Source organism: Cervus canadensis, chromosome 15 (genome assembly GCF_019320065.1).
Source record: "Cervus canadensis isolate Bull #8, Minnesota chromosome 15, ASM1932006v1, whole genome shotgun sequence".
NCBI classification, from domain to species: Eukaryota; Metazoa; Chordata; class Mammalia; order Artiodactyla; family Cervidae; genus Cervus; species Cervus canadensis.
Genome location: NC_057400.1, coordinates 46,430,972 through 46,456,557, shown reverse-complemented (window position 1 = coordinate 46,456,557; position 25,586 = coordinate 46,430,972). Strand labels below are relative to the sequence as shown.

At 35.3% G+C, this 25,586-nt stretch overlaps 2 protein-coding genes across 2 annotated transcripts in view; both read left to right on the top strand.

The window, feature by feature from the left end:
* SCN7A (sodium voltage-gated channel alpha subunit 7) overlaps window positions 1-13,980 on the top strand; it is a 78,411-nt gene extending 64,431 nt beyond the window's left edge. The window contains exons 19-25 of the mRNA XM_043488190.1: window positions 1,315-1,422; window positions 3,605-3,883; window positions 4,642-4,695; window positions 5,443-5,580; window positions 7,521-7,625; window positions 7,938-8,208; window positions 11,017-13,980. Of these exons, the coding sequence (XP_043344125.1) occupies window positions 1,315-1,422; window positions 3,605-3,883; window positions 4,642-4,695; window positions 5,443-5,580; window positions 7,521-7,625; window positions 7,938-8,208; window positions 11,017-12,083 (2,022 nt within the window). The 3' untranslated portion in view covers window positions 12,084-13,980. The remainder of the gene's footprint in view (window positions 1-1,314; window positions 1,423-3,604; window positions 3,884-4,641; window positions 4,696-5,442; window positions 5,581-7,520; window positions 7,626-7,937; window positions 8,209-11,016) is intronic.
* Window positions 13,981-16,507: 2,527 nt separating this feature from the next.
* On the top strand, window positions 16,508-17,346 carry LOC122453938 (transmembrane protein 147-like). Its single transcript, XM_043488278.1, has one exon. It carries the CDS (start codon window positions 16,584-16,586, stop codon window positions 17,256-17,258), a length of 675 nt encoding a protein of 224 aa, XP_043344213.1. The 5' UTR covers window positions 16,508-16,583; the 3' UTR covers window positions 17,259-17,346.
* The last annotated feature ends 8,240 nt before the right edge of the window (window positions 17,347-25,586 follow it).

Sequence of the window (25,586 nt, the reverse complement as noted above, 5' to 3'; positions counted from 1 at the left end):
AAACTTCGGGCTTCCCATATGGCCCTAGTGGTAAAGGATCTGCCTGCCGAATGCAGGAAACTTAAGAGACACGAGTTTGATTCCTGGGTCGAGACGATCCCCTGGAGGAGGAAATGGTTACCCACTCCAGTATTCTGGCCAGGAGAATCCCATGGACCGAGGAGCCTGGCGGGCTACAGTCCATGGAATTGCAGAGTTGGACACAACTGAGCATCTGAGCACTTTTCCATCGTAAACTTCACCAGTAGCACATTATCCTAGGTACCAGAACATGTGAATCACTACAGGAGATTCCACCACTGCACACATTTATTCTGTTCTCCACATAACAAGAAAAATAAGCTCCATTAAACCAAGATATTTTCTCAATTTTGTTCTCTCCTTACCCTATATGCCTAGAACAATTCATGTCACATAGTAGGTGCTCATTAATTTTTGTTGAATGAACAAATGTCTCCCCATTCTATCAACAATGATTGAAACTTCTCAGTCTATAAATAATGACTTATAATATCTGACCTTTGTCTTCTAAATCAATTCTTGCAAATTAACCTTCTATTTCAATGATACCACACTGTACCTGCAACCCACTTTCCTGTTTCTTGGTTATTGTTCTTTTGTATCTGCATTCTTCCATGCGTATGTAAATGATATCCTTACTTTGAAGCCCACTCTGAGCCTCTTTAGTGTAGGGTAAAAGAGAATAATTTTTTTCATTTATATTACCTTGAAAATATAGAAAAATGAAGGTACAACAAAATTAATCATAACTATACCACCTTCATTTTTATTAATATTGAATCATATTTATGCATGTATGTTTACTTTAAAAAAAATCACCTTTGAATCCTTATTTTTTTGTAATTAGTATTTGAACTTAACAATATTCATTTCCTCCTTGATGCCTCATCTCTGAAATCCTATTGTTCATATTGTCTTAACTATATATATATTTGGATTCATATGAAAACATATTTTAAATTCTGTTTTAACAAATATACTCTTTACTATTACTCTATTGCAAGTAATCATGAAACTAATTCTTAATCTAATTTTAAAATAAAAATGAATGTAAATATTAATCTTTGACCATAAAGAATCTCAAATACACAATTTTTTATCTCAATAACATTTATTATTCTCACCAAAAAATACTTTTGAATTTTGTGAAATAGTTCTTAACTAGCTTTAGAATACTTTTAAAAATTTTAGTAGGCTTTGACTGTAATTTTCTGTAATAAATGTTCATTTACAGATTGTTTTGATTAAATTTAAAATTAAATTCTATTCAATTTTTTATTTATATATATCCAGGTGTTCTGTCTTAGTTTAATAGGCAAATCTCGGGAAGAACTAAAACCACTTGTTTCCATTAAATTCCTTCGGGCACTCAGAGTTCTATCTCAATTTGAAAAAATGAAGGTAAGAGAAAAGTTTCTAATATAATCTACAAGTTTTTATTTGGAATTAATAAACATCCATAAATTAATAATCTTTGTTATCTTCTCATTTGTGTCTCTATTAATACAAAAGCCAAATTTCCAATGCACATTCAGTTTAGTGATAGAAAGATTTCATACAATATTTTAGGGCTATAAACTACACATAGCCTATTAAAACATGGGTTGTGGGTGAAGGAAATGGGGACATGTTGATCAAAGGATCCAAAACTTTCATTTATAAAATGAATAAGTCCTGGGGAATTTAGTATACAGTATCATAACTACAGTTAGTAATACTACATTATATACTTGAAATTTTCTGAGAGTACAGCTTAAATGTTTTTCACCATTTATCCCAAAAGATATCTATGTGAGGTGATAGATGTGTTAATTAGTATGATTATGGGGATCATTTCACATTTTATACATATATTTGGACATCATCTTGTACATCTTAAACTTATACAGTTTTTGTAAATTATACCTAAATAAAGTGAAATACATATACACATATATAGTTATACACACAAATTAGATAATAAATGTAACTAAAATAACATGTTTTAACTTTAAAAACATTCTGACATATCGTGTATTTTTTTCCTAATCAATTTAGATACACGGAGAGGAAAAAAGAGTTTCAAAATTAGCAAATTGTCTTCCCTCAATTTATAGAAACACAGGCAATTTTAGGAAATGATTTGCTAGGGAAAGTGGCTCTGTCAGAAATCAAGTCCGTACTATTTGATGCCGTACATTAATTAGAATGGCAATGAGATAGTAGCCATGGATAATTTGACATCAGATAAATAATTATGCTTAGGCCAAAGTCAGATCCAGATCTTAATCTTCATCTCATCCTCTGGTAGTTCTATCTGTAGTTGAATTAATTCTGAAGATATATCATGAGTATATAAGGAAGGTATGTGATTACAAAATTAAAATTTTATGTATTTTATAAGCTTCAGGTCTTCAGGTGCTCTTATTACTTAAATATTTATTTCAACCATATCTCTTTCTTTTATTCTTAACATTTGTATATATTTTCTAATAGACATAGACTTATTTTCATCAGAGGCATCAGCGGATCTTTCAAAATATGTAGTGTCAACAAAAGATCCGTGACTTAGTTTTAGAAATGAAACTAAATATAATTAGAAGTACAATTAAATGTAAAAATATTAATTCAAGGACAGAAATCTAAGGAATATAAACAAGAAAGTACAGACAAATGGCTACATTTTCAGAAATGGCTGATAGAAGGCAAGATTAGAATGATAGGAAAGAGAATGGGGCCTCAGGGTGGGGGGAAAAGAGAGAAGGAAGTGAGGCTGTGGAAAGGGAGTCAAGTGTAAATGATGAAGAAAAGATTAAGAGAAAGCAAAGATGAAGTATATTGCATTGAGTATAGCCGCTGGTTTACATTTGTATAAGAGCTTTAGTGGAATTATAGAAATAAAATTCTGAATATAATAATTAAAGAATTAAAGGGACCTGAGAAAATGGAGACAGTGATTATAGATTGTTGCTGCTTATTTAAGTTTAGGCAGTAGATTCATTTCCCAGACTTCCCACTCTGAAGTGGTTCACCAGAGACAGTGGTTCAGAGTGGTTAGTGATTTTGAGAAGCACAGTGGCACTGTGGGCACTCAGTGTTTCTTTAAATAGTCACTTGCCTTGGCTTCACTGATCTACAGTCTTCTGGTCTTCCTCTTAATTTCCCTCCACTGTGTAGGTTAATCATCCCTGAAGTTAGAATCCCCAAGACTTAGGCCTAGGTTCTTTTCACTCTCATTTTATCTGCTTTCTAAATAATCTCATACATTTACACAGGCTCACTTGTTTTGCCTATTTCTGGTACAATATGGGAGATGGATAAACATGTTAAATCAGTGAAGTAATTATTTATTTCCGTATTTATACTAATCAGCACCATTGTATTTTAGTGCAAAATTTTTGAGAATATATGAATTTTTAATATATATTTTAAATATAAATTGTTATTTAGGTTATTCAAATACTAGCAAGTGAGCCATTACATCTTCAAAGATGGCCTTTTTTGTTATTTGAATATGACATTATGTTAATAAATATTCCCAATTTAATTAAAATACTTTCACATTTCTTACTGAAAGTTTATATGTTTGTCTTTTATATGCCAGGTGGTAGTGAGAGCTTTGATTAAAACAACTTTACCCACATTGAATGTGTTTCTGGTCTGCCTTATGATCTGGCTGGCTTTTGGCATCATAGGAGTACACTTATTTGCTGGCAAATTCTATGAGTGCATTGACCCAACAAGTGGCGAAAGGTTTCCTCTATCTGAAGTCATGAACAGAAGTCAATGTGAAAGCCTTGTATTTAATGAATCCATGCCATGGGAGAATGCAAAACTAAATTTTGATAATGTTGGAATCAGTTTTCTTTCACTGCTTCAAGTAGTAAGTATATGTTTGAATTTTTGAATTATGTTTATTCGTATTGTAGGTGAACATAAAGGACAAAATGTGGATGCTTAATAAAATTAGTTTTAAATTATTTTAGCAATTGATAGTAGATGTAGGTTATGGGACATAGTATACCAAGCTCATTTAGAAAGACAAAAGTGAAATATAGTCCTTGCTTTGTTGGAAAAAGGAAGTGGAGATAAAGGTAGAACTAGGTTAACAGAAGAAATGCCAGGTATTGACCAAACCTATTACCTCCACCACTGATCAGACAATAGGTACACAATTTTTGATCCAACTCAGGTTACTGCGGTTTTGTTTCTACTTAGTGCTTTGAGGAATGACTCTTCAGTCCCCCAACATCTAGCATCTTTCCTGTCTTACCTCCCTCATAGTATAAAGCACACATATAGCAATTACAAGTAACCATGACACTTGGGCAGCAGGTAGTTATTCACCATTTATCCATCTATCTCTCTCTTTTTATTTATACTGTTTTAAAATATTTCAAGTTACTACAAATAAACTACATAGCTTTAAATAGCTTTTATTTTTTTCGTTTTTAAATAGTTTTTAATAGACAATATAAATGTAATAATGAAAGTGGTAAAGATCTCAGTTACACAATATTTTGAAGTGTGGTTGACCTTACTAATCAAATGTTTTACTGTATTAATAATATTGACCGTTAATTTTTATTTGCCTCAAAGCATAAGATTTCCATAAGAATTAAATACATGCCATTTTTACAGGCAACATTTAATGGATGGATCACTATTATGAATTCAGCAGTTGATTCTACTGATGTAAGTACTGTACAATCCGAGAACCATCCTTAAGGTTGGCTAAGTCATTTTTGCAATTCAAGGACAGGACACAAGCAATAATTGAGTAATTAACATGGTAATAGCAAATGTTTATGCTAGACAGAAAGTTCATTTCAGATTGAATATTTCATGAACAATGAACTCCTTCCAGAATTATATACAATGGTTGAAGCCCAACAGGCACATTTGAAGATTATTATAACAATGATTAAACCAATGCAATAAACTTTAAAATTCAAATAAAAGCAGTGATAACTCTTTACCAAAGAACAAAGAGGAAATACTGCCTCAAGTAGCACTGTTAGATTTTCTTGTCCTAAAATATTTTCTAAATCTTATGTTTTAAAAAGTCAGTGTCAATATTTTGCTGTTTTCTCACTTTTTCATGTATTTTATTTTTAAAAACATATTTTTTTCAGAGCAGTTTTAGATCTACAGCATTGAGAGGGAGTTACAGAGATTTCCTATATACCTTTACCCTCACAAGTGCATAGCCTCCTCATTATTGATATCACTCACCACAATGCTATATTTTTTTTACCAAAGATAAACCTACACTAACACATCATGATCACCCAAAATTCACTCAGTGTTGTACATTCTATGGGTTTGGACAAATGTATAATGACGTATACCCTTAGTTATAAGGGTATCATATAGCATATTTTCACTGTGCTAAAAATCCTCTGTGCTCTGCCTTATTTTGCTTATTTTTTTAACTTTTAGGTAGATATGCAACCTAATTTTGAAAACAACATCTATATGTATTGTTACTTTATTGACTTTATTATCATCGGATTATTTCTTCCTCTGAGTATGTTGATTGGTGCTATTGTTGCCAATTTCCACAAGCATAAAATAAAGATAAGTATAAATATTCTTTTGTCAGTCAATGTCCAAGTGGGGGGGGTGGGGAAATGTCCTGCTTCAAATAATTGGTTTTAGATTCAGCTTAATAGCATTTTTATTTGGTACTTAACCTTTAAAAAATTATTTATGTTCCTGCAGATTGAATATTGCTAAAATGTTTATCTTTACATTCTTTTCTATATTCAAATAAGCACAGACAAGTTTAAACATTAAACATTACAACTGTTTCCGTGTATGTGTTTGTAAATCATGACATGCTGAAAAATAACATTGTTATATCTGCACAAATATGTGAAGATGTTCAAGAAAAATAAACCACACTTTTTTACTCTTTGATGTACTCAAAGTGGTTCAAAATTGTACCCAGCAGAGACATCTTTGTCAGTTGAAATGGCTTTTTCTGCTAAAAGTGAAAGTGAAGTGAAAAGTAGCTCAGTCGTGTCCAACTCTGCGACCCGGTGAACTGTAGCCTACCAGGCTCCTCCCTCCAAGGGATTCTCCAGGCAAGAATACTGGAGTATTCTGCTGAAAGTAGAGAGTCATAAATCCTAATTAGGTGACCTAAGTAGAAGTTCCTTGGAACAAATAAGAAAATTCAGAGGCAGAATTGAAAAACCCCTGTTCAGTGTCATCTCCACACAAAGACTCCCTTCAGGGCTTCTGTTAATACAAATGCCTCAAATGTCATGTAAATCCACTTATTTTAACCCCAGGGATCTACTTTCTATTAAGTGTAGAAATGGCTTCTAGTCAATTAAAGAAAAGAATAGTTTAATCTTGAAATTTCCTAGTTAGCAAAGTCATCAATGTGGTGTAGAATCTGGTAAACAAATCATTCTGAGTCTGCACTAATTAGATGGGATTAGAGTAATTAGATGGGCTTTCCCACTCCAGTACTCTTGCCTGGAAAATCCCATGGACGGAGGAGCCTGGTAGGCTGCAGTCCATGGGGTCGCCAAGAGTCGGACACAACTGAGTGACTTCCCTTTCACTTTTCACTTTCATGCATTGGAGAAGGAAATGGCAACACACTCCAATGTTCTTGCCTGGAGAATCCCAGGGATGGGGGAGCCTGGTGCGCTGCGGTCTTTGGGGTTGCACAGAGTTGGACATGACTGAAGCGACTTAGCAGCAGAAGGACTGAAGCTACTTAGCATGCATGCATGCAGAAGGATCAGTGGTCATTGGACTGTATGCTTCAGCTTCTTAAGGATTTCAGCCCAGTGGAATAACATCCTAGGATTTGCCCAGGGGCTTCAAATTGGTGAACCCCGTCAATTTAAGTGACCCAGTCCTGACATGGGCAGTAACAATTCCTAACTCCTAGATTAACACATTAAGTGTTCACCTCTTATTCACTTTGCTTTTCCTATATAAGATACTGAACTTAACACTAAAAACACAAAAATGAATAATTCCTAGAAGGTATTGTGAAGGGGTAAGCCCTAGGTGCTTTTGGAATAATAATGAAAAGATATCTTCTGATAATATTTGGAAAATTAAGTAACCTGTGAACATATAAAAACAAGTATATGACCAATTCTATTTTTTCTTGATTATTGAAAGGTACAAATCAAGTGCAGCTTTTGAGGTTAACTATTCTTAGTAACCTTTCCAGATATCCTCTGCTGTTTCTCTTTTGTCTCTAACAAGAGGTAGGTCCCAGTAACTAAAAAATTAAAATAGGGTTGACTACCCATAGCAAAATGCATCAAAATATAATTGAATATCAATCATTTCCAGTGTATACTCTGTATTTTGTATGGATTTTTGTGCAGAAGGTCAGACATGTTTAAACATTATATAGCCCATTGCAGTTAAGCATTCTTTAGAGGATTAAATCAATAATTGCCAAGCTTTAGAAAATGCATATTAATATAAGGTGAAATGTGGATTAAATATGATTTTAATATCTTTTTCTTTCATTGCTTTACCAGGGAGGCTCAAATATCTTTATAACAGTCAAACAGAAGAAGCAGTACCGTGCCCTGAAGAAGCTGATGTATGAAGACTCTCAGAAACCAGTACCCCACCCAGAAGTAAGGAAACATCTAGATTTTTTTAGCTTTCTGAAAAAGTTTCCTTTATATACTCTGTTACAAATGAAGATGTGTTTTTAAAATTCTTAACAACAAATGCTTTTGACATGATTTTTTAAAGGTGTTCCTTGACACAACTTTTGATGGTCTTTTGTTTATTTTCTTTGACTACATGCTGTAATTATAGCTTGGTAAAAATCTTAGTTTTCACGTATTCTACTATTTATGCTGGGAGGGAAGTTGTAAATCTAAAGACAATGTGTATAAGTATCTTATTAATAAGAATATTATACCTTTTTCCTTTATACACAGAACAAGTTCCAACGATTCATCTTTGACTTGGTAACAAGTCGAGTTTTTAATATCATCATTATGACTCTTATATGCTTCCAAGCAATAACTGTTATGATACAAAGTGATGAACAGAGCCCCCAAATCGACACTGCTCTGTTTTGGATTAACTCAGTTTATGTTATGCTATATACTGGAGAATGTGTACTAAAGCTCATCATTTTCCATTGTAACTATTTCACCAGTGGATGGAACATTTTTGACTTCATGGTGGTTGTTTTCTCTATTACAGGTAAGATTTTGTTTACTCAGATTTTCATTTGTAATAATATTAATTCAGTCAAGCTCCTATAGTAATCATCTTCTGAGGTATAGTCTCTTTAATAAACACAACGGTGGGGGGGGGGGGGACTCTTTATTTCCAGCAGGAATGCCTTGAAAAAAATGAAAGTATTAGTCCATCTGAGACACCAGGAAAGCCCCAACTTCCCCAAGGAATACTGGAGTGGGTAGCCATTCCTTTCTCTAAGGGATCATCCTCACCCAGGAATCAAACTCGGGTCTCCCACATTACGGACAGATTCTTTACCATCTGAGTCACCAGGGAATGCCTTACATTTTTACATTTACACGTGTACACATGCCTGACAGATATATTTATCTAACATACTTAAAAAATACTTTCTGAATTAATACATAGACTTTATTACACAGACCACCAGATAAATGCTTAATTATCCCTTCAGTATATCACATACATTATTTATTTAAGATGACACTCACAGGACCTTTATGTTTTAGTGTGATAGAACCTTTCAAACTCATTGTTTTCCTTCCTCTAATCTCTAAAATTGTTTACTAGTTTCGCAACACTAGAGTTTTAGGCTTTTATGAATTGGTCACAAGTTTTCTCTTACTCTGGAGATCTCAGTCCTTTATTTAACAAATATATTTGATTATCCTCTTTCTGAATAGATATTATGCTATATGCAAAGAATTCAGTAGCGAATGAGGTAGGCATAATTCCTATATATACATAGTTTATAATCTATCAAAGGATACAGATAATTAAATAGTACATGTTAATGTGCTATTAAGGTATTGGTAAGATAAGAAGCACAGGGCGCCCCGGCACCACAATGAAGTGAGAAGCACATAATCAGTAAGTAGAGGTCAGAGAAAGCTTCACAGAAGAGGCAAGAAACTAAATGGAGACCCACTGGTTAAGGAGCTAGCCAAGAATCTAGGATAAAAGTGTTCTAGGCAGAAAAGGTTTACTGTCTGCCTCCCATAATACACATACTAGAATGTTATCTTCATAAGAGTATGGACAATATCTCAGTGTTAATGTCAAGTACTATTCTAAGCAGTCAGTAGTGAAAATGTGGATAAACTTTCTGCCCAGTTTTACCTCCAGAAAATTAACTCGTTCAGCTGGTAATAGAGGCAGTGCAATCAACACTGATGGACAATTGCAAGAAGCTTCCTAGAAAAGCACATGAAATCAGGAGAGAGCGGAAAGAAGGAAAATGGAAGAAAATGAAAGTAAGGACCCCTGTAGGTTGAAATGAGGATAATTGAATCAGACGTCTAGAAGGAGAGGAAATATCTCAGAAGGTCAGATATCCTGGGTTCAGAACATACTGATAGATAGGTATAACTAAAGTAAAATGATGGAGAGTATTAAAGTTAACAAAGCCAAAGACTGAAAGACTAGCCTTTCAATGGACTGTTGATGGTAGGTGCTGGGGTGGAATGGACACCAGTGAGCCGTGTACTAAAGTCTGCAATGAATATGAATGAGGGGGAATGAACAGATCATAGAGCTAAGGAATGGTAGATGTTATAGTTGAATGGCATGATCCACAAACTATCAAAATTTTTTTCTTTATAAAATTAATATGAAAGAGAAGTATCTAGAAATCACATTGGAAAGAAGAAAAGATGCTTGCTTGTTCCATCTTTCTATACTGAGAAATGTTGAGTGGGAAAGAATGAGCTGTCTGTGCTTGAGCGGAAGTAGTATCCTCAAGATAGAGACAATTTTCTTCACTTCCTTTCTTATCTAAAATCTTAGTGAACAGGGAGTAAAGATGTGTTTACAATTAAAGGGGGAAACCTCCTACATAATGTAAGAGTTTGGAAGATTGAGGAGAAATGAAAATTTGAGTCAGAGTAGAAGGTTCACTAAAGCACTGTGGAGAGGGGGATATATGTAAGATATAACATCAGAGAGAATGCCATCATTGCCAGTAACCAAATTAACAGAAATGTGAGACACGATCCTTCCAGATTCAGCAAATATACTATCTCATTTAGAAGCTTCATAGAATTTTCCCCTTCTCCATCTTTTCGACTCAAAATGAACCACACTGTCTCCAGTACTTCCAGAGAGCATTCCTTATGTTTTTTTATGGTAATTATAATTTCACCTTGTTTTATAGTTATATATCTCACTCTCATAGTTCTCTTCTCACCACAGTGAGAAAGAAAACTTCTAGACCAAGACTTGTTTATTCACATTTAAAATTCCTAAGGGTCCATATGGTATTTATGAAGTCAATAAACCAAATTATAACCTATGAATCTGAATGCAAAGTATTTTTTTCAATTATATTTATTAACTAGGTCTTTCTGCTTTGCATGATAATTAGTTTAAATGTCTACCTCTACTGTCTGTATCATATGGTCTTTGAGGATAGGAGTCATGTCATTTACCTTTGCTTATTTTCATGGTACCTTTATTAGATATCCAGTAAAAGTTGGTTTGAACTAAATTGCTGGATCTAACTGCAATCAGAAAAAAAAAATATGACTACTGTCCTACATTATGGATACATGCCATCTGTGACTCCAGAAGTGTCTGATCCCTAGTACCCTGGAAATAATGGTAGAAATAATTCTCATCCAAATTCTCATCCAAATTTGTTAGACGCTGAACATTGCCACTATTAGTATTTGGCTAAGCCAAACTTTCAATGTGTGCCAAATGTTACAGGGGTAGGATTAATTATCTGAACATATAGAAAAAAACAAATGTAAAATAATTTATATTCCTCTAAGTAATTGTATTGCCTGCTTTATTTTTTCCTACACCAAGGACTATTTCTGCCTCTGATGGTAGGATATTACCTTGTATCTCCTTCCCTTGTGCAACTGATACTTCTCTCACGGATCATCCACATTCTGCATCCTGAGAAAGGACTAAAGCTGTTCCATAATCTGCTGCTTCCTTTGATGCTGTCCCTCCCTGCCTTGTTGAACATCAGTCTTCTCATCTTCCTGATCATGTTTATCTATGCCATCTTCGGAATGTATAATTTTGCCTATGTTAAAAAGGAAGCTGGAATTGATGATATGTCCAACTTTGAAACCTTTGGCAGCAGTATGCTCTGTCTTTTCCAAGTTACAATATTTGCTGGTTGGGATGGGATGCTCAACGCAATTTTCAGTAGTAAATGGTCTGACTGTGATCCTGATAAAATTAACCCTGGGACTCAGGTTAGAGGAGACTGTGGCAATCCCTTTCTTGGGATTATTTATTTTGTCAGTTACATCATCTTATCTAGGCTGATCATTGTAAACATGTACATTGTTGTTGTCATGGAGTTTTTAAATATTGCTTCTAAAAAACAAGCCAAGACATTGAGTGAGGAAGATTTTAGGAAATTCTTTCAGGTATGGAAGAGGTTCGATCCTGATAGAACCCAGTACATAGACTCTAGCAAGCTTTCAGACTTTGCAGCTGCTCTTGATCCTCCTCTTTTCATGGCAAAACCAAACAAGGGCCAGCTTGTTGCCATGGATCTTCCCATGGCTGTTGGAGACAGAATTCATTGCCTTGACATCTTACTTGCTTTAACAAAGAGAGTTATGGGTAAAGATCTGAGCATGGAGAAAGTTCTTTCAGAGATGGAATCAGGATTTACATTAACCAACACTTTTAAGATCACATATGAGCCAATTACAACTACTCTGAAACGAAAACAAGAGGTAGTCTCAGCAACCATCATTCAGCGTGCTTATAAAAGTTACCGTTTGAGGCAAAGTGACAAAAATACTTCAGATACTCATATGATAGGTGGTGACAGGGAAGTTCAAGCTATCAAAGAAGATTCCTATATTGATAAAGCTGAGGGAGTGTCAGTAATTCAAAGCCAGGTATAATCCCTCTTACTTCCTTTTCACCTTTTTTACATGTCCCCCAAATTTTAAAAGTTTAAGAAAGTAAAGGTTTCACTTAATAATCAACTGTTTATAACCCATGAAAGATTAGCTTGTGCTCACAAGATCCCATGTCCAACTTACATTTATCCCTAAATATTCAATCTAACAAAGACAACCCCTTAATATTACTGCAGAGTTAAATTAGGTTAAAATTATTGTTTAATATTCCAATACTTGCTTTCTCTATATGGCTTATATGCTGTGTACTTCTAGGGGAAGAAGGAGCTAATGGCAGAAATTAGTAGGAAAAGGAACTTCCTTATATGTTTTATGTTTACTTTAACTTGATGGGATTCAAGTCACCACTAATAGGACTTAATTACAAATAAACAAGTACTTTCTTAAAGTGGGACGGTGTTTTAAAAAATAATACAGTGCTACAGGCCATTGAATCATAAACTAGCCTAGACAGATACCGGTCAGGAGAAGGGAAAATGCAGTTCTTAGAAGTGCCTTTGAGATCAATCAGAGAGACTCTTGGGCTGTGGATCCAAACCATTTTTGAAAAAGATTGATTAGAGCCCAGATTTTGTTTTTGATTGTTTTGGTTTTATTTTACATTTGGTCTGGGAGTTAGTTATTTCTTTGCTCTTGGGTTCCCAGTGTCTTTTCTCTTTGGCCAGTTTCAGTTAAGGACCAGCTCTTTTAAGAGCACGGGTTCCTAGAACATAAAGGGAACTAAATTTATGGCCTACATTTTCAAATTTATCTCATTTCTCCTTGGAAAATAGTAGTCACTTTAACTACTTTTCACGGCACTTCGGTTTTTTTTATATATATAACTTTAAGAAAAAAAGAAATCACTAAAACCATGTGGACCTCTGAACTAGGAGATCAAAATATGAGTTTGTTAGTGGTAGTGTTTTATAACATTAGTGTATGCAAGTTAATTTTCCATTTCTCATTTATTTTTCCAAATTTCTTGTCTTGTTTTTATTTCATCACATACATAATACTCTGTAAAATACTTTCTGTTTGAAAAACTTTAAAATCCTAAGCATTAATTTTCACTAGTAAAATTAATTTTAAAGATAGACACAAATAGTTGTTTTCATGTAATAAAATTTAGTCACAGGCATCTCTATGGTTTGGGATTCTGGTATTTACTCCATTGTCTTAAGACTGACTTCTTTGTCCCTACAAAGTGCTAAAGGATTCAAAAAGAAAATATGTATACTGTTGACTTAATGACAAGTTTTAAATATGTTGTATGGCATTCAACATTACTTAAATATCAGTAATTGTATTTTATTATGAGTGCATGATCTTGATTGAGCCTTAACTATTATAATCTATTTCTGCTCCTCAGAAATGTATTAACCTGACCAAGATGCCTTTGGGGGGTTCCCTAAGCAAATGTAATTTCAGGGTTCTGTTTCTTATTATAAGTGTTCCTTCCCTCTCTCCTCCCATTCTCCATCATGTGATGGGGACCAGGGAGGAGTCAGTGTTAATTTGGTGACATGGTAACAGATGGTGCTTTGTTTAAGCGTCTCAGTTTTCTATTTCTTGGAAAAGCTTTATTGTGGAAACTGCTTCATATACTTCAACTGAATCTTAACTTGCTTCTGTAAAATCCGTAAAGACTATGAACTGATTTTAGTTTGAAAATTATGTCTTTTAATTATAAATCATGTTTGCCACTAACCTTCCAAAAACTATGTAAAGAATTATTTTTAGGAAATCTTATAATATTGTACTTTTTAGATATTAAAGAAAATAGTAAATACTACTTGTTAACTATGTAAGCTTTGGTTCTTTTTCTTTGGTAAATTATGGCAATTTGTATAATAAGAACTGTTTAAGATGAGCTGTAAATTAAAGCTTATTCATTCAGAGTTTACCTGAAAATACGGAAAATAGCATCTCATTTTCTTTTTGTGCTAAAATTCTTATAGCATATACTGTCTCATATATACTATCAAACCAGTCTGTTCACGTTTCCAAGTAGTGTGCATTCATACATGCTAAGTCATGTCATACTCTCTGCAACCCTATGGATTGTAGCCTGCCAGGTTCCTCTGCCCTTGGGATTCTCCAGGCAAGAATACTGGAGTGGGTTGCCATGCCCTTCTCCAGGGGATCTTCCCTACCCAGGGATCTTACCCATGTCTCTTATGTCTCCTACATTGGCAGATGGGTGTTTTATCATTAGCTCTACCTGGGAAGCCCTTCCAAGTAGCATTCAATTCAGTTTAGTTGCTAAGTCATGTCTGACTCTTTGCACCCCATGGATTCAAGTATGCCAGGCTTCCCTGTCCATCACCAACTCCTGGAGCTTGCTCAAACTCACGTTCGTCGAGTCAGTGATGCCATCCAACCATCTCATCCTCTGCCATTCCCTTCTCTTCCTGCCTTCAATCTTTCCCAGCATCAGGGTCTTTTTCAATGAGTCAGTTCTTCACATCAAATGCCCTAAGTATTGGAGCTTCAGCTTCAACATCAACCCTTCCAATAAATATTCAGGAATGATTTCCTTTAGGATTGATCTCCTTGCAGACCAAGGGACTCCTAAGAATCTTTTCCAACACCACAGTTCAAAAGCATCAATTCTTTGGCACTCAGCTTTCTTTATGGTCCAAATCTCACCTCCATACATGACTAGTGGAAAAACCATAGCTTTGACTAGACAAGCCTTTGCCGGTAATGTCTCTTCTTTTTAATATGCTGTCTAGGTTGGTCATAATTTTCTTCCAAGGAGCAAGCATCCTAATTTCATGGCTGCAGTCACCATCTGCAGTGATTTTTGAGTCCAAGAAAATAAAGTCTGTCACTGTTTCCATTTTTTCCCCAACTATTTGCCATGAAGTGATGGGACCGTAAGCCATGATCTTAGTTTTTTGAATGTTGAGTTTTAAGCTTTTTCACTTTCCTCCTTCACTTTCATCAAGAGGCTGTTTAGTTCCTCTTCATTTTCTGCCATAAGGGTGATGTCATCTGCATATCTGAGGTTATTGATATTTCTCCTAGCAATCTTTATTCCAGTTTGTGTTTCATCCAGTCTGGCATTTTGCATAATGTACTCTGCATTTAAGTTAAATAAGCAGGGTGACCATATACAGCCTTGACACAATCCTTTCCCAATTTGGAACCAGTTTGTTGCTCCATTTCTGGTTCTAACTATTGCTTCTTGACCTGCATACAGATTTCTCAGGTGGCAGATAAGGTGATGTGGTATTCCCATCTCTTGAAGAATTTTCCACAGTTTGTTGTGATCCACACAGTCAAAGGTTTTAGTGTAGTCAATGAAGCAGAAGTAGATGTTCTTCTAGAATTCTCTTGCTTTTACTATACCTCAACAGATGTTGGCCATTTGATCTCTGGTTCCTCTACATTTTCTAAATCCAGTTTGAACATCCGGAAGTTCTCTGTTCATATACTGTTGAAGACTAGCTTGGAGAATTTTGAGCATTACTTTGCTACCATGTGAGATGTGTGCAAACATGCAGTAGTTTGAACATTCTTTGGCATTGCCTTTCTTTGGGATTGGAATGAATACTGACCCTTTCCAGTCCTGTGGCCACTGCTGAGTCTCCCAAATGTGCTGGCATATTGAGTGCAGCACTTTAACAGCATCATCTTTTAGGATTTGAAATAGCTCAGCTGGAATTCCATCACCTCCACTAGCTTTTCTTATTGATGTTTCCTAAGGCCTACTTGACTTTGCACTTCAAGATGTCTGGCTCTAGTTGAGTGACCCAAGTAGTGTATTTAGATACAAAAACCAAGTTAAAATACAGAGTCTCTGACTTCAAGAACTTGTCATCTAGTGGGAGAACAGACCATTGATAAAATGATATATAAAAGTTGGTATATGTGACAACTCAGATTATTAATGGAAGTAAATGTACCACAGCTGCTATATTGATGATCACCACAGGACTCGGTCTGGCCTTTGACCACACGCTAGCAGTATGCACGCAATTAGGAAAATATTTTCACACGTCAGTCCCATTCTTCCTCTCTTGCTTCAACTCCCAATTACTTGAAGTTCTCCTGTTGAGAAAATCACAACTTTGCTGCCACAGCCCAGACTGAGCACTTGAAAATCCATCATCAAGCATACTGAGTATAATGTTCTCGAAGCTTACAGTCCATCTAGTGGAAACAGAAATAGTGGACTCCTTTCCAAATGGGCACTATACTCTGTCATCTTGAAGGGCAAAACTGCAGAAAATTCAAGGCACAAGAGTAAATACTGTTCAATAAATTCCTTTCACTAAGTGAAAGCTTTAGATAAAAGTTTATTTTATAACTAAGTCTCATCATTAAGTAGACTCTGAGTATATTACAAGTGACTATTAGCTCCTCAAACATATTCTCCCATTCCTATATGGTAATAGCATTCCTGCTTCTTAGCAGGTGGGCGCCAAGCCCGGGCTCGGGTGCCAGGCCGCCGAGGCAGAGAGGCGCGCTCCGGCGGGCCGGGCGGCCGTCGTCATGACGCTCTTCCACTTCGGGAATTGCTTCGCCCTGGCCTACTTCCCCTACTTCATCACCTACAAGTGCAGCGGCCTGTCGGAGTACAACGCCTTCTGGAAGTGCGTCCAGGCCGGGGTCACCTACCTGTTCGTGCAGCTGTGCAAGATGCTGTTCTTGGCCACTTTCTTTCCCACCTGGGAAGGCGGCATCTATGACTTCATTGGGAAGTTCATGAAGGCCAGCGTGGATGTGGCAGACCTGATAGGCCTAAACCTTGTCATGTCCTGGAATGCCGGCAAGGGGGAATACAAGATCATGGTTGCTGCCCTGGGCTGGGCCACCGCCGAGCTCATTATGTCCTGCTGCATCCCCCTCTGGGTTGGAGCTCGGGGCATTGAGTTTTACTGGAAATACATCCAGATGAGCATCGACTCCAACATCAGCCTGGTCCATTACATCATCGCCTCTGCCCAGGTGTGGATGATAACACGCTACGACCTGTACCACACTTACCAGCCAGCAGTCCTCCTCCTGATGTTCCTTAGCGTCTACAAGGCCTTTGTCATGGAGACCTTTGTCCACCTCTGTTCCCTGGGCAGCTGGACGGCACTGCTGGCCCGAGCGCTAGTGACGGGGCTGCTGGCCCTCAGCACCTTGGCCCTGTATGTCGCCGTTGTCAACGTGCACTCCTAGGCTTGGCATCCCAGACTTTCACATACCTTCTCCCCGTCCCCAGGTTCAGTGAAGTAAACAGTATTTGGAAAGTTAAAAAAAAAAAAAATGCATGGCCTTCTGGAATAAATACTTTATAACCTTTTTTTTTTTTTTTTTTTTTCAGTTAAGGCTGGCCATGTAACTAAATTCTATCCTTTTTAACTTTCTTTCCACTGACTGGACGTGGATGAAGAGGCAGGCCATCTGTTATGAAACAAGGAAGGCCAACAATCAGTGAATGATAAGCAATAAGATAGAAGAGCCTGGTTCAGGTAATCATATTTAATGATTAAATTATAATCATATTTTATGATTAAAGCAGGCAACAGTCAGATCACATTGTATCTCCTTTTCCTAAGCTATGAAGAAAAATAAGAACCCTTGAGGGATGACCCAAATCTCTTTTCAAAATTTCTAAACAAATGTTCAACTCTTTTTAAAAAAAAAAAATCCATACCATATTCTTTAGAGTTCAAACCAAAAAAATTGTTATCCAGTAGAGAGCATATCACTCTAATATAATATCCTATTATAATTTGCTCTTCATTAGCTATACAGGTGTTACAAGAAGTAGTTTCCAACCCTATGTTGACTTTTACTTTTTACTTAGTACGTACTTCCCTGGTGGCTCAGATGGTAAAGAGTCTGCTGGTAATGCAGGAGACCCAGATTCAATCCCTGGGTTGGGAAGATCACGTGGGAAGATTCAGCCATTCTTGGAGAAAGGAATGGCTACTCACTCCAGTATTCTTGCCTGGAGAATCCCATGCAGAGAGGAGCCTAGTGGGCTACAGCTCATGAGGTCGCAAAGAGTTGGACATGGCTGAGTGACTAACACTCACCAAAGAACCCAAAGAACTGAACTAGAAGGAAACTATCATAAACCCATAAAATAGTGCAATGTGAAGTAGGAATGCCTTTTTGATCATTGGGCACATCATACTGTTTCAGTACATGAAAGAGCTATCTTTTTTGTTGAATAATTATTTCTGTATCACTGACTCAATGGACATGAGTTTGGGCAGACTCCGGGAGATAATGGAGGATGTGGAAGCCTGGCATGCTGCAGGCCATGGGGTCACAAAGAGTTGGACACGACTGAGTGACTGAACAACAACAATTATTTCCTTCTGAAGGTTTTATCAGTTATGCTTCACAGTTCTGGTGAATGAAAGTATTTGTTTTCTTGACTGAGTGAAGCTTTCAGATCAAGGAGAAGCATTGACATATTTAGGACATGTAAGACTGAAATAGTAGCATCAGTTTGATTAAAGAAGATGTGTTGATTTATGTGCTCTTTACATCACAGAGAGTGACTAAGAATCATCTCTAAGATGTCTGTTTTCCTCCTGAACCTTAAATTATTAAACATATTTCCCTGTCCTCGCATAGCTTTCTGCAGAAGAAAATACTGCATCCTTCCAGTGAGCACAAAGATTCTACTGCAGTGCGCCACAAGCAAAACCAGCCAAGGTCTGCTGGGGATCTCTGCTGCTGCAGCATATAATATACACAGGAAAGGTCTCATGAATAATACACAGTTATAAACAGGTGGCCATATCAAGATCTTCACTTAATGCTATTCCCAAACACACTCCAAAGAAAGTAATTGGATACCTTCATTAGTGATTGATCTGTACAGGAAGAGAGTATGATGAAAAGCTTGCAAGACATCGATTGCGTGTGCATTAGCTTGAATTGGCCTGCATTATTATCTACTGAAAACCCACACAAATCATAGCAATAACCAGAATTGTAGTGCTAAACAGAAATATACAATGATTTAAAACAATGAGTATGTACATCCAGAACAATTCATTCACTGTAGAGTATGTTCAGAAGCAAAAACAGCTTATCACGAGGCCACGTTATAATTAGACAAGTGCTCATGAGGCAGTGTTGAGTACTGATGTACCACCAATGGAACAGCTTGTAGGACATGAGTCCACTCTATTCCATTTTCTTAACACCAATGACAAGAAATGTCAGGAGGCTCTAAGCACCTTCCAGGAACAGCCATCATTAATCTCCAATACGATCACATTACCTTTTTATTATTTTAGATGAAAAAAACTAGTGAGCACTTTTTATTTTTGCATGATCACAGACTTGTGCTAAACCTACAATATAACAGCTTTTGTACATTCACCTCAATCTGCCAGAATTATTAACACAATTGGCTGCTGCTCTTGGTAGAAGGAGGAAGGATGACCCTCAAGGCCAAGTCATATACTACAGATATAAACCTCTCAACTCTGTACACAAATCTTCTTTAACAAGAAAATGGAAATGTGATATACTATCCTAACTAGACTGTAAATTATTATTATACTAAGCATTTATAGGCATTTGTAAGACAGTACTAGAATAATTTCCGTATGTTTTTATTTGTTTTATATTGCTTTTTCTCAGTGACTCTTATATTATCAATAAGTCCTATAGAATATTACTTGCATCTGACTAATTTTCTCTGAAATTATAGAGTAATTCATCTAGGTGATCTGGAGATTCTGTATTGTTGGCTGTCTGTCATGGTTATGTTCTCCATATCTTAGTTACTTCTACTTATCTGTGTTGGTTTAATGCATGAAAATTGAATATGCTAATGTGGAAGGGAAAAAAATCAAATCTAAGCTGTTACTAATGTGAGATGCAATCATTGGGGGTGGGGGGAAAGGAATTTATTTAAGATTATTTAAAGTCAGGATCTTCTCTCTACATTTACAAAAGATTGATGTGGGAATTGCCATCTCACTGTAAATAACTAGAAAACATAACAAAATGTGTGAAACAAATATTTGTAGATATCAATCAATAGTGAGCACAAAATTATGAAATCTGAGAGAATGGGTCCTGGGACAGTTAAGTTTCAGGATCTCCACCCTTTATTAAAGGTTGCTCTAGACCTGACTTAAATACACGTCAATGCAAGCCTCAAAAAGACTAAACAAGTCTGAAAGGAATTTAAGTATTGCCATACTTAAGCAATACAATAAAAAATAGCACTCAGGAATGTAAAATTCACAATGTCCAATATCCAAAACTTTCAGATGATGGAAGAAGCAGGAAAATGTGGCCCTAAAGCAGAAGTAAAAAGAAACAGATTCAGTTTTGATATTAATTATGAAATAAGAGACCAGGATGTTAAAATAGGTATTCTGAATATCATAGCTATGGACAAGATTATAAAGGTACATATGAATTAATAAGAGAAATTGTAAGTGTAAAAATTATACAAGTAAAGTCCTAAGGATAAACAAAAATCATCCGAAATGAAAAATAAACCAGATGAATTCAACTGCAGATTAGAAATTGCAAAAGAGATCAGTGAACTTGAAAATGTGGAATAAAAACTATGCAAATTTAACAGAGAGAAAAACAAAATTACAGAGATTTAGTGACCTATGGGCCAATAATTAGCAACCTTATATATGTATAATCTTGCCGAAATAAAGATGAGTACTTTTTAAAAATAATTTTACTTTCTTTTTCCCTGTGCTGAGTCTTCGTTACTGTGCAGACTTTTCTCTATATTGCAGAAGCAGGGACTCTCTCTGTGGAGTGTGCAAGATTCTTTTTGGGGTGGCTTCTGTTGTGTGGAGCACAGGCTGTGGATGCAAGGGCTTCAGTAATTGTGGCATGTGGCTCAGCAGTTGCGGTTCTCAGGCCCTAGAGCACAGGCTCAGTGGTTGTGGTACTTGGGCTTAGTTGCTGCTCCATGGCATGTGGAATCTTCCCAGACCAAGGATAGAACTCATGTCCCTGCATTGGCAGGCTGACTCATCACCACTGAGCCATCCAGGAAGCCCAAGAAGCCCACCAAGTCCAAGCCCACCACTTAAGCCCCCTCTTAAGACAAACACCAGTAGCGCGGTACTACAAGGTCAAAGGAGGTTCTTCAGGTGGAAAGCAAATATGAGATTGAAAGGTGGATTTAAACAATGGACTGAAGAGCACTAGAAATTGTAAACATGTAGATAAATATGGAAGACATATTTCTCATCTTTAACAGTTTTTAAGTTGACTGTATAAAGCAAAGGTAATGTATATTGTTTATAATTTGTAATACATGTATAAAAATGCACAACAACATAGTGAAATGGATAAGACTGAGGAAATATTAATAAAAGTGTACTGGAATAGGTTTTATACTGTCTACGTGAAATGGTATGTTATTTGAAATTAGACCATAATAAGTTCAAGAAACACATTCAAAATTGTAGAATAGCCATTAAAAAATATAAAAAAACAGAAGGTTAATAATCCAAAGAGAGGAGTATAATGGAAAATTTAAAGTACTAAAATAATTTTTAAAAGAAGGAAAACTTGAAAACGAACCAAAAAAAAAAAAAAACAGATGAAATAAATAGAAAGCAAATAGTGGATAGCAAGATGATTGATGTAAATATCAATAACTGCTGTTGTTTAGTCGCCCAGTCATGTCTGACTCTTTTGCAACCCCATGGATAGGGATTTTTCATGCAAGAATACTGGAGTAGGTTGCCATTTCCTACTCCAGGGGATCTTCCTAACCCAGGGATCGAGCTGCATCTCCTACATTGGCAGGTGGATTCTTTACCACTGAGCCACCAGGGAAACCCATACACTTGACATGATGCAGCAAAAAAAATATGTTACTTCTGTGATCTTCCTCTTCAAATCCTACAACCCCTGTCTAATCATTGGAGAAACAGAAACAAACTACAACTGAGGGGCATTTGGCAGAATTGACTTGATACGAAGGGCTGACTCATTTGAAAAGACCCTGATGCTGGGAAAGATTGAGGGCAGGAGGAGAAGGGGATGACAGAGGATGAGATGGTTGGATGGCATCACCGATTCAATGGACATGGTTTTGGGGACTCCGGGAGTTGGTGATGGACAGGGAGGCCTGGTGTGCTGCGGTTCATGGGGTGGCAGAGAGTTGGGCACGACTGAGTGGCTGAACTGAACTGAACTGAACTCAACTCAACTGAACTCTTCACAGTTGTCCAGGTCATCAAAAACAATGGAAGCCTGGGAGACTATCACACAAGACATGACAGGTATAGGCAGTGTGTTATCCTGGATGGGATTTTGGAAACGAAAATGAACATTAGGTAAAAACTAAGGAAGTCTGAATAAAATATGGACTTTAGTTAATAATTATCTCTCAGTATTAGCTCAGTAATTATAACAAATACCATGTTAAATTAAAAAATTAATAATTGGAGGGACGGGGTGAGATATATGGAAACTTCTCATTTTTGTTCTATAAATCTAAAATTGTTCAGGAGATTTTTAAATATAAAAATATATACTTTTTAAATTTAAAAATACATTATAAATTTACGTATATATGAATCTAAGACAAATTACTATATTAAGTATTTAGCTCTAAAGATAAAAGAACAGAGTAAAAACAAATCTATTTTTAAAGTAAATAAAAATCACAAAACATATATAAGAACAAAAATAACTCCATAAAATTTGCTCTTAAAAATAATTTTAAGACTATATATAAAAAAGAAACAAATACCAGATATATATCCTCAGAGATGTACAGATAAAGGAAATAGTAGAGCTAGGTTGAAACAGCAAAACACACACACAACCAAATGCTAATCAAAAGGAGGGTTAGCACTATTAACATTAGACAACACTAACTATATGGTAAAAAGCTTTAATAGATAAAAACTATCTATTATATAAATATTTATCATATAAAACTTTATCAATATAACTTTATTTATCATATAAAATATTTATCATATAAATATTTATATAAAAACTATATGATAAAAAGCTTTAATAGATAAAAACTATCTATTATATATTTATCATAAAATTTTATCAATATAACTTTATTTATCATATAAATATTTATCATATAAAAACTATATGATAAAAAGCTTTAATGAACAAGGATGCTACTTAAATGATTTTTAAAAAAAAGACATGCAAAAAACTAGGAATAAAACCACCATATGACCCAGCAATCCCACTACTAGCCATATATCCTGAGGAAACCAAAACTGCAAAAGACACGTGTATCCCAATATTCATTGCAGCACTATTTACAATAGCTAGAATATGAAAGCAACCTAGATGTCTGTTGACAGATGAATGGATAAAGAAGTTGTGGTACATACACACCATGGAATATTACTCAGCCATAAAAAGGAAAGCGTTTGAGTCCATTCTATAAGGTGGATGAACCTAGAGCCTATTATACAGAGTGAAGTAGGTCAGAAAGAGAAAGATAAATATTGTATACTAATGCATATATATAGAATCTAGAGAAATGGTACTGAAGAATTTATTTGCAGGGCAGTATTGGAGAAACAGACATAGAGAATAGACTTATGGACATGGGGAGAGGGGAGGAGAGGATGAGCTGTATGGAGAGAGTAACATGGAAAGTTATATCACCCTATGTAAAATAGATAGCCAACGGGAATTTGCTGTCTGGCTCAGGAAACTCAAACAGGGGCCCTGCATCAATCTAGAAGGGTGGGATGGGGAGGGAGACGGGAGGGAGGTTCAGAAGGGAGGGGATACATGTATACCTATGGCTGATTCATGTTGCGGTTTGACAGAAAACAGCAAAATTCTGTAAAGCAATTATCCTTCAATTAAAAAATAAATAAAAAAGCATAAACCTAATAAGGTGGCATTCAAATTAGAGGTGCAAAAAATAATAGAATTATAAACAAAGTTATATATTCATACAAGGACATACTTTAGCATACTTTTTCGAGAAATATGTTATGTGAAAGAAACTAGTAATAATTTAGAAAACTTGAAGATCACTATTAATGAGTTGATTTAACCTGCACATAAAATATATACAATTTTTTCAACAACATGATCATTAAAAAAATTGAAATTGGTAACAAATAATGAACAAGAACATATTAGAGAAATTTCTAAGAGCTATTAAGTCATTTTTCAAAAAAGAATAATTGAATAAGTATGTTGATGGAAAGCCTCAATATTAAAAAAAAATGCAAACTCTCCTAAAATTAATATAATTCAAATTAATGTTTTTTCTTCATTTTACTGTTCTTGTTGGAATTTGGCAAGTCATGTGGAAGAGAAGTTGTCCAAGCATGCTGAAGACAGTCGCGAAAAAAAAAAAGAATGAATAAATAGCGCAATCATCTTTCCAGACATAAAAAACAGCAACACTTTTCTTCTTTCCATTCTCCCTCCTTGGTCTTCTGTCCTCACCACTTTATTTTTCACAGTCTAGCTTTCCTCAATTTCTCCTGCTCTCCCTGTTCCTTCCTTCCTCCCTTTTTTCTTTCTTTCTTATGTAACTTAATCCCATAATGGAAAGAGAAGCTTCAGCCAAGATATTGGAAAACAATGTTCTGTTTAGTGACTTCTCACACACTTCTGACTTACATTATAATTTCAGGAATACCTTATCCTCATAAGTAGTCAATATTCTTTGGCTGAGCCATCAGATATATCCTAATGAAGGAATACCTTTGAAATAATTCTTCTCAGATAGTGAGATGGATTCCAAATTGGATTCTAGTAAAATAGATGAAATAGTACCAATCAGGGGATTATCATGATATCAGTGCTTTATATATTATAAATTAGCATTTATAATTAGCATTATAAATTAACTTAAATTTTTGTATAATTGTAATAAATCACAAGATATCTCACTTTATTAAATACTGGTCTTACTCTTAATTCTGATTATGACTTTCTTTTATTCAGTCTATAGATATATAAATAGTATAAAAGAGAGAGTATATCTTTCTATATCTCTAGTATATAGAGACAGTAGATTTTTTATTGTAACTTTTACCAACCAAATTAGCCACAGAAAAATTATAAGAAAAAATGTTTCAACTAAATTTGTACTGAACACTTTAGTGCTTACAATAATACAGCATTCATAAAAGCATTTTATGCATAATACCATATATTTCGCTCTTTCCCTCAAAGGTGATGAATAACAATACTAATAATAGTGGCAATCGTTTATTGAATGCTGACAATAAGCCAAGCTCTCAATGCTGAGCATTTTATACATATTACCTTCTTACAAAGTTTTAGCGGATGGAAATTATTCTTGTCCTCATTTTACAGATGACTCTTAGGCTGGTGTATGCTAGAGATATGATTCAAATCTATGCAATCAGATTCTACTACACTTAACCACTTCTATATAAAAACAGTGAAATGTCTATTTGGTTTTCTTAAATGAAGAAAAACTTACATTTGTATAGGTATTGATTTGTAACCCATACTTTTCTAGAATGGGAGTTAAGGTAACTTTTAAAATTACTTATATAGTAGATTGTA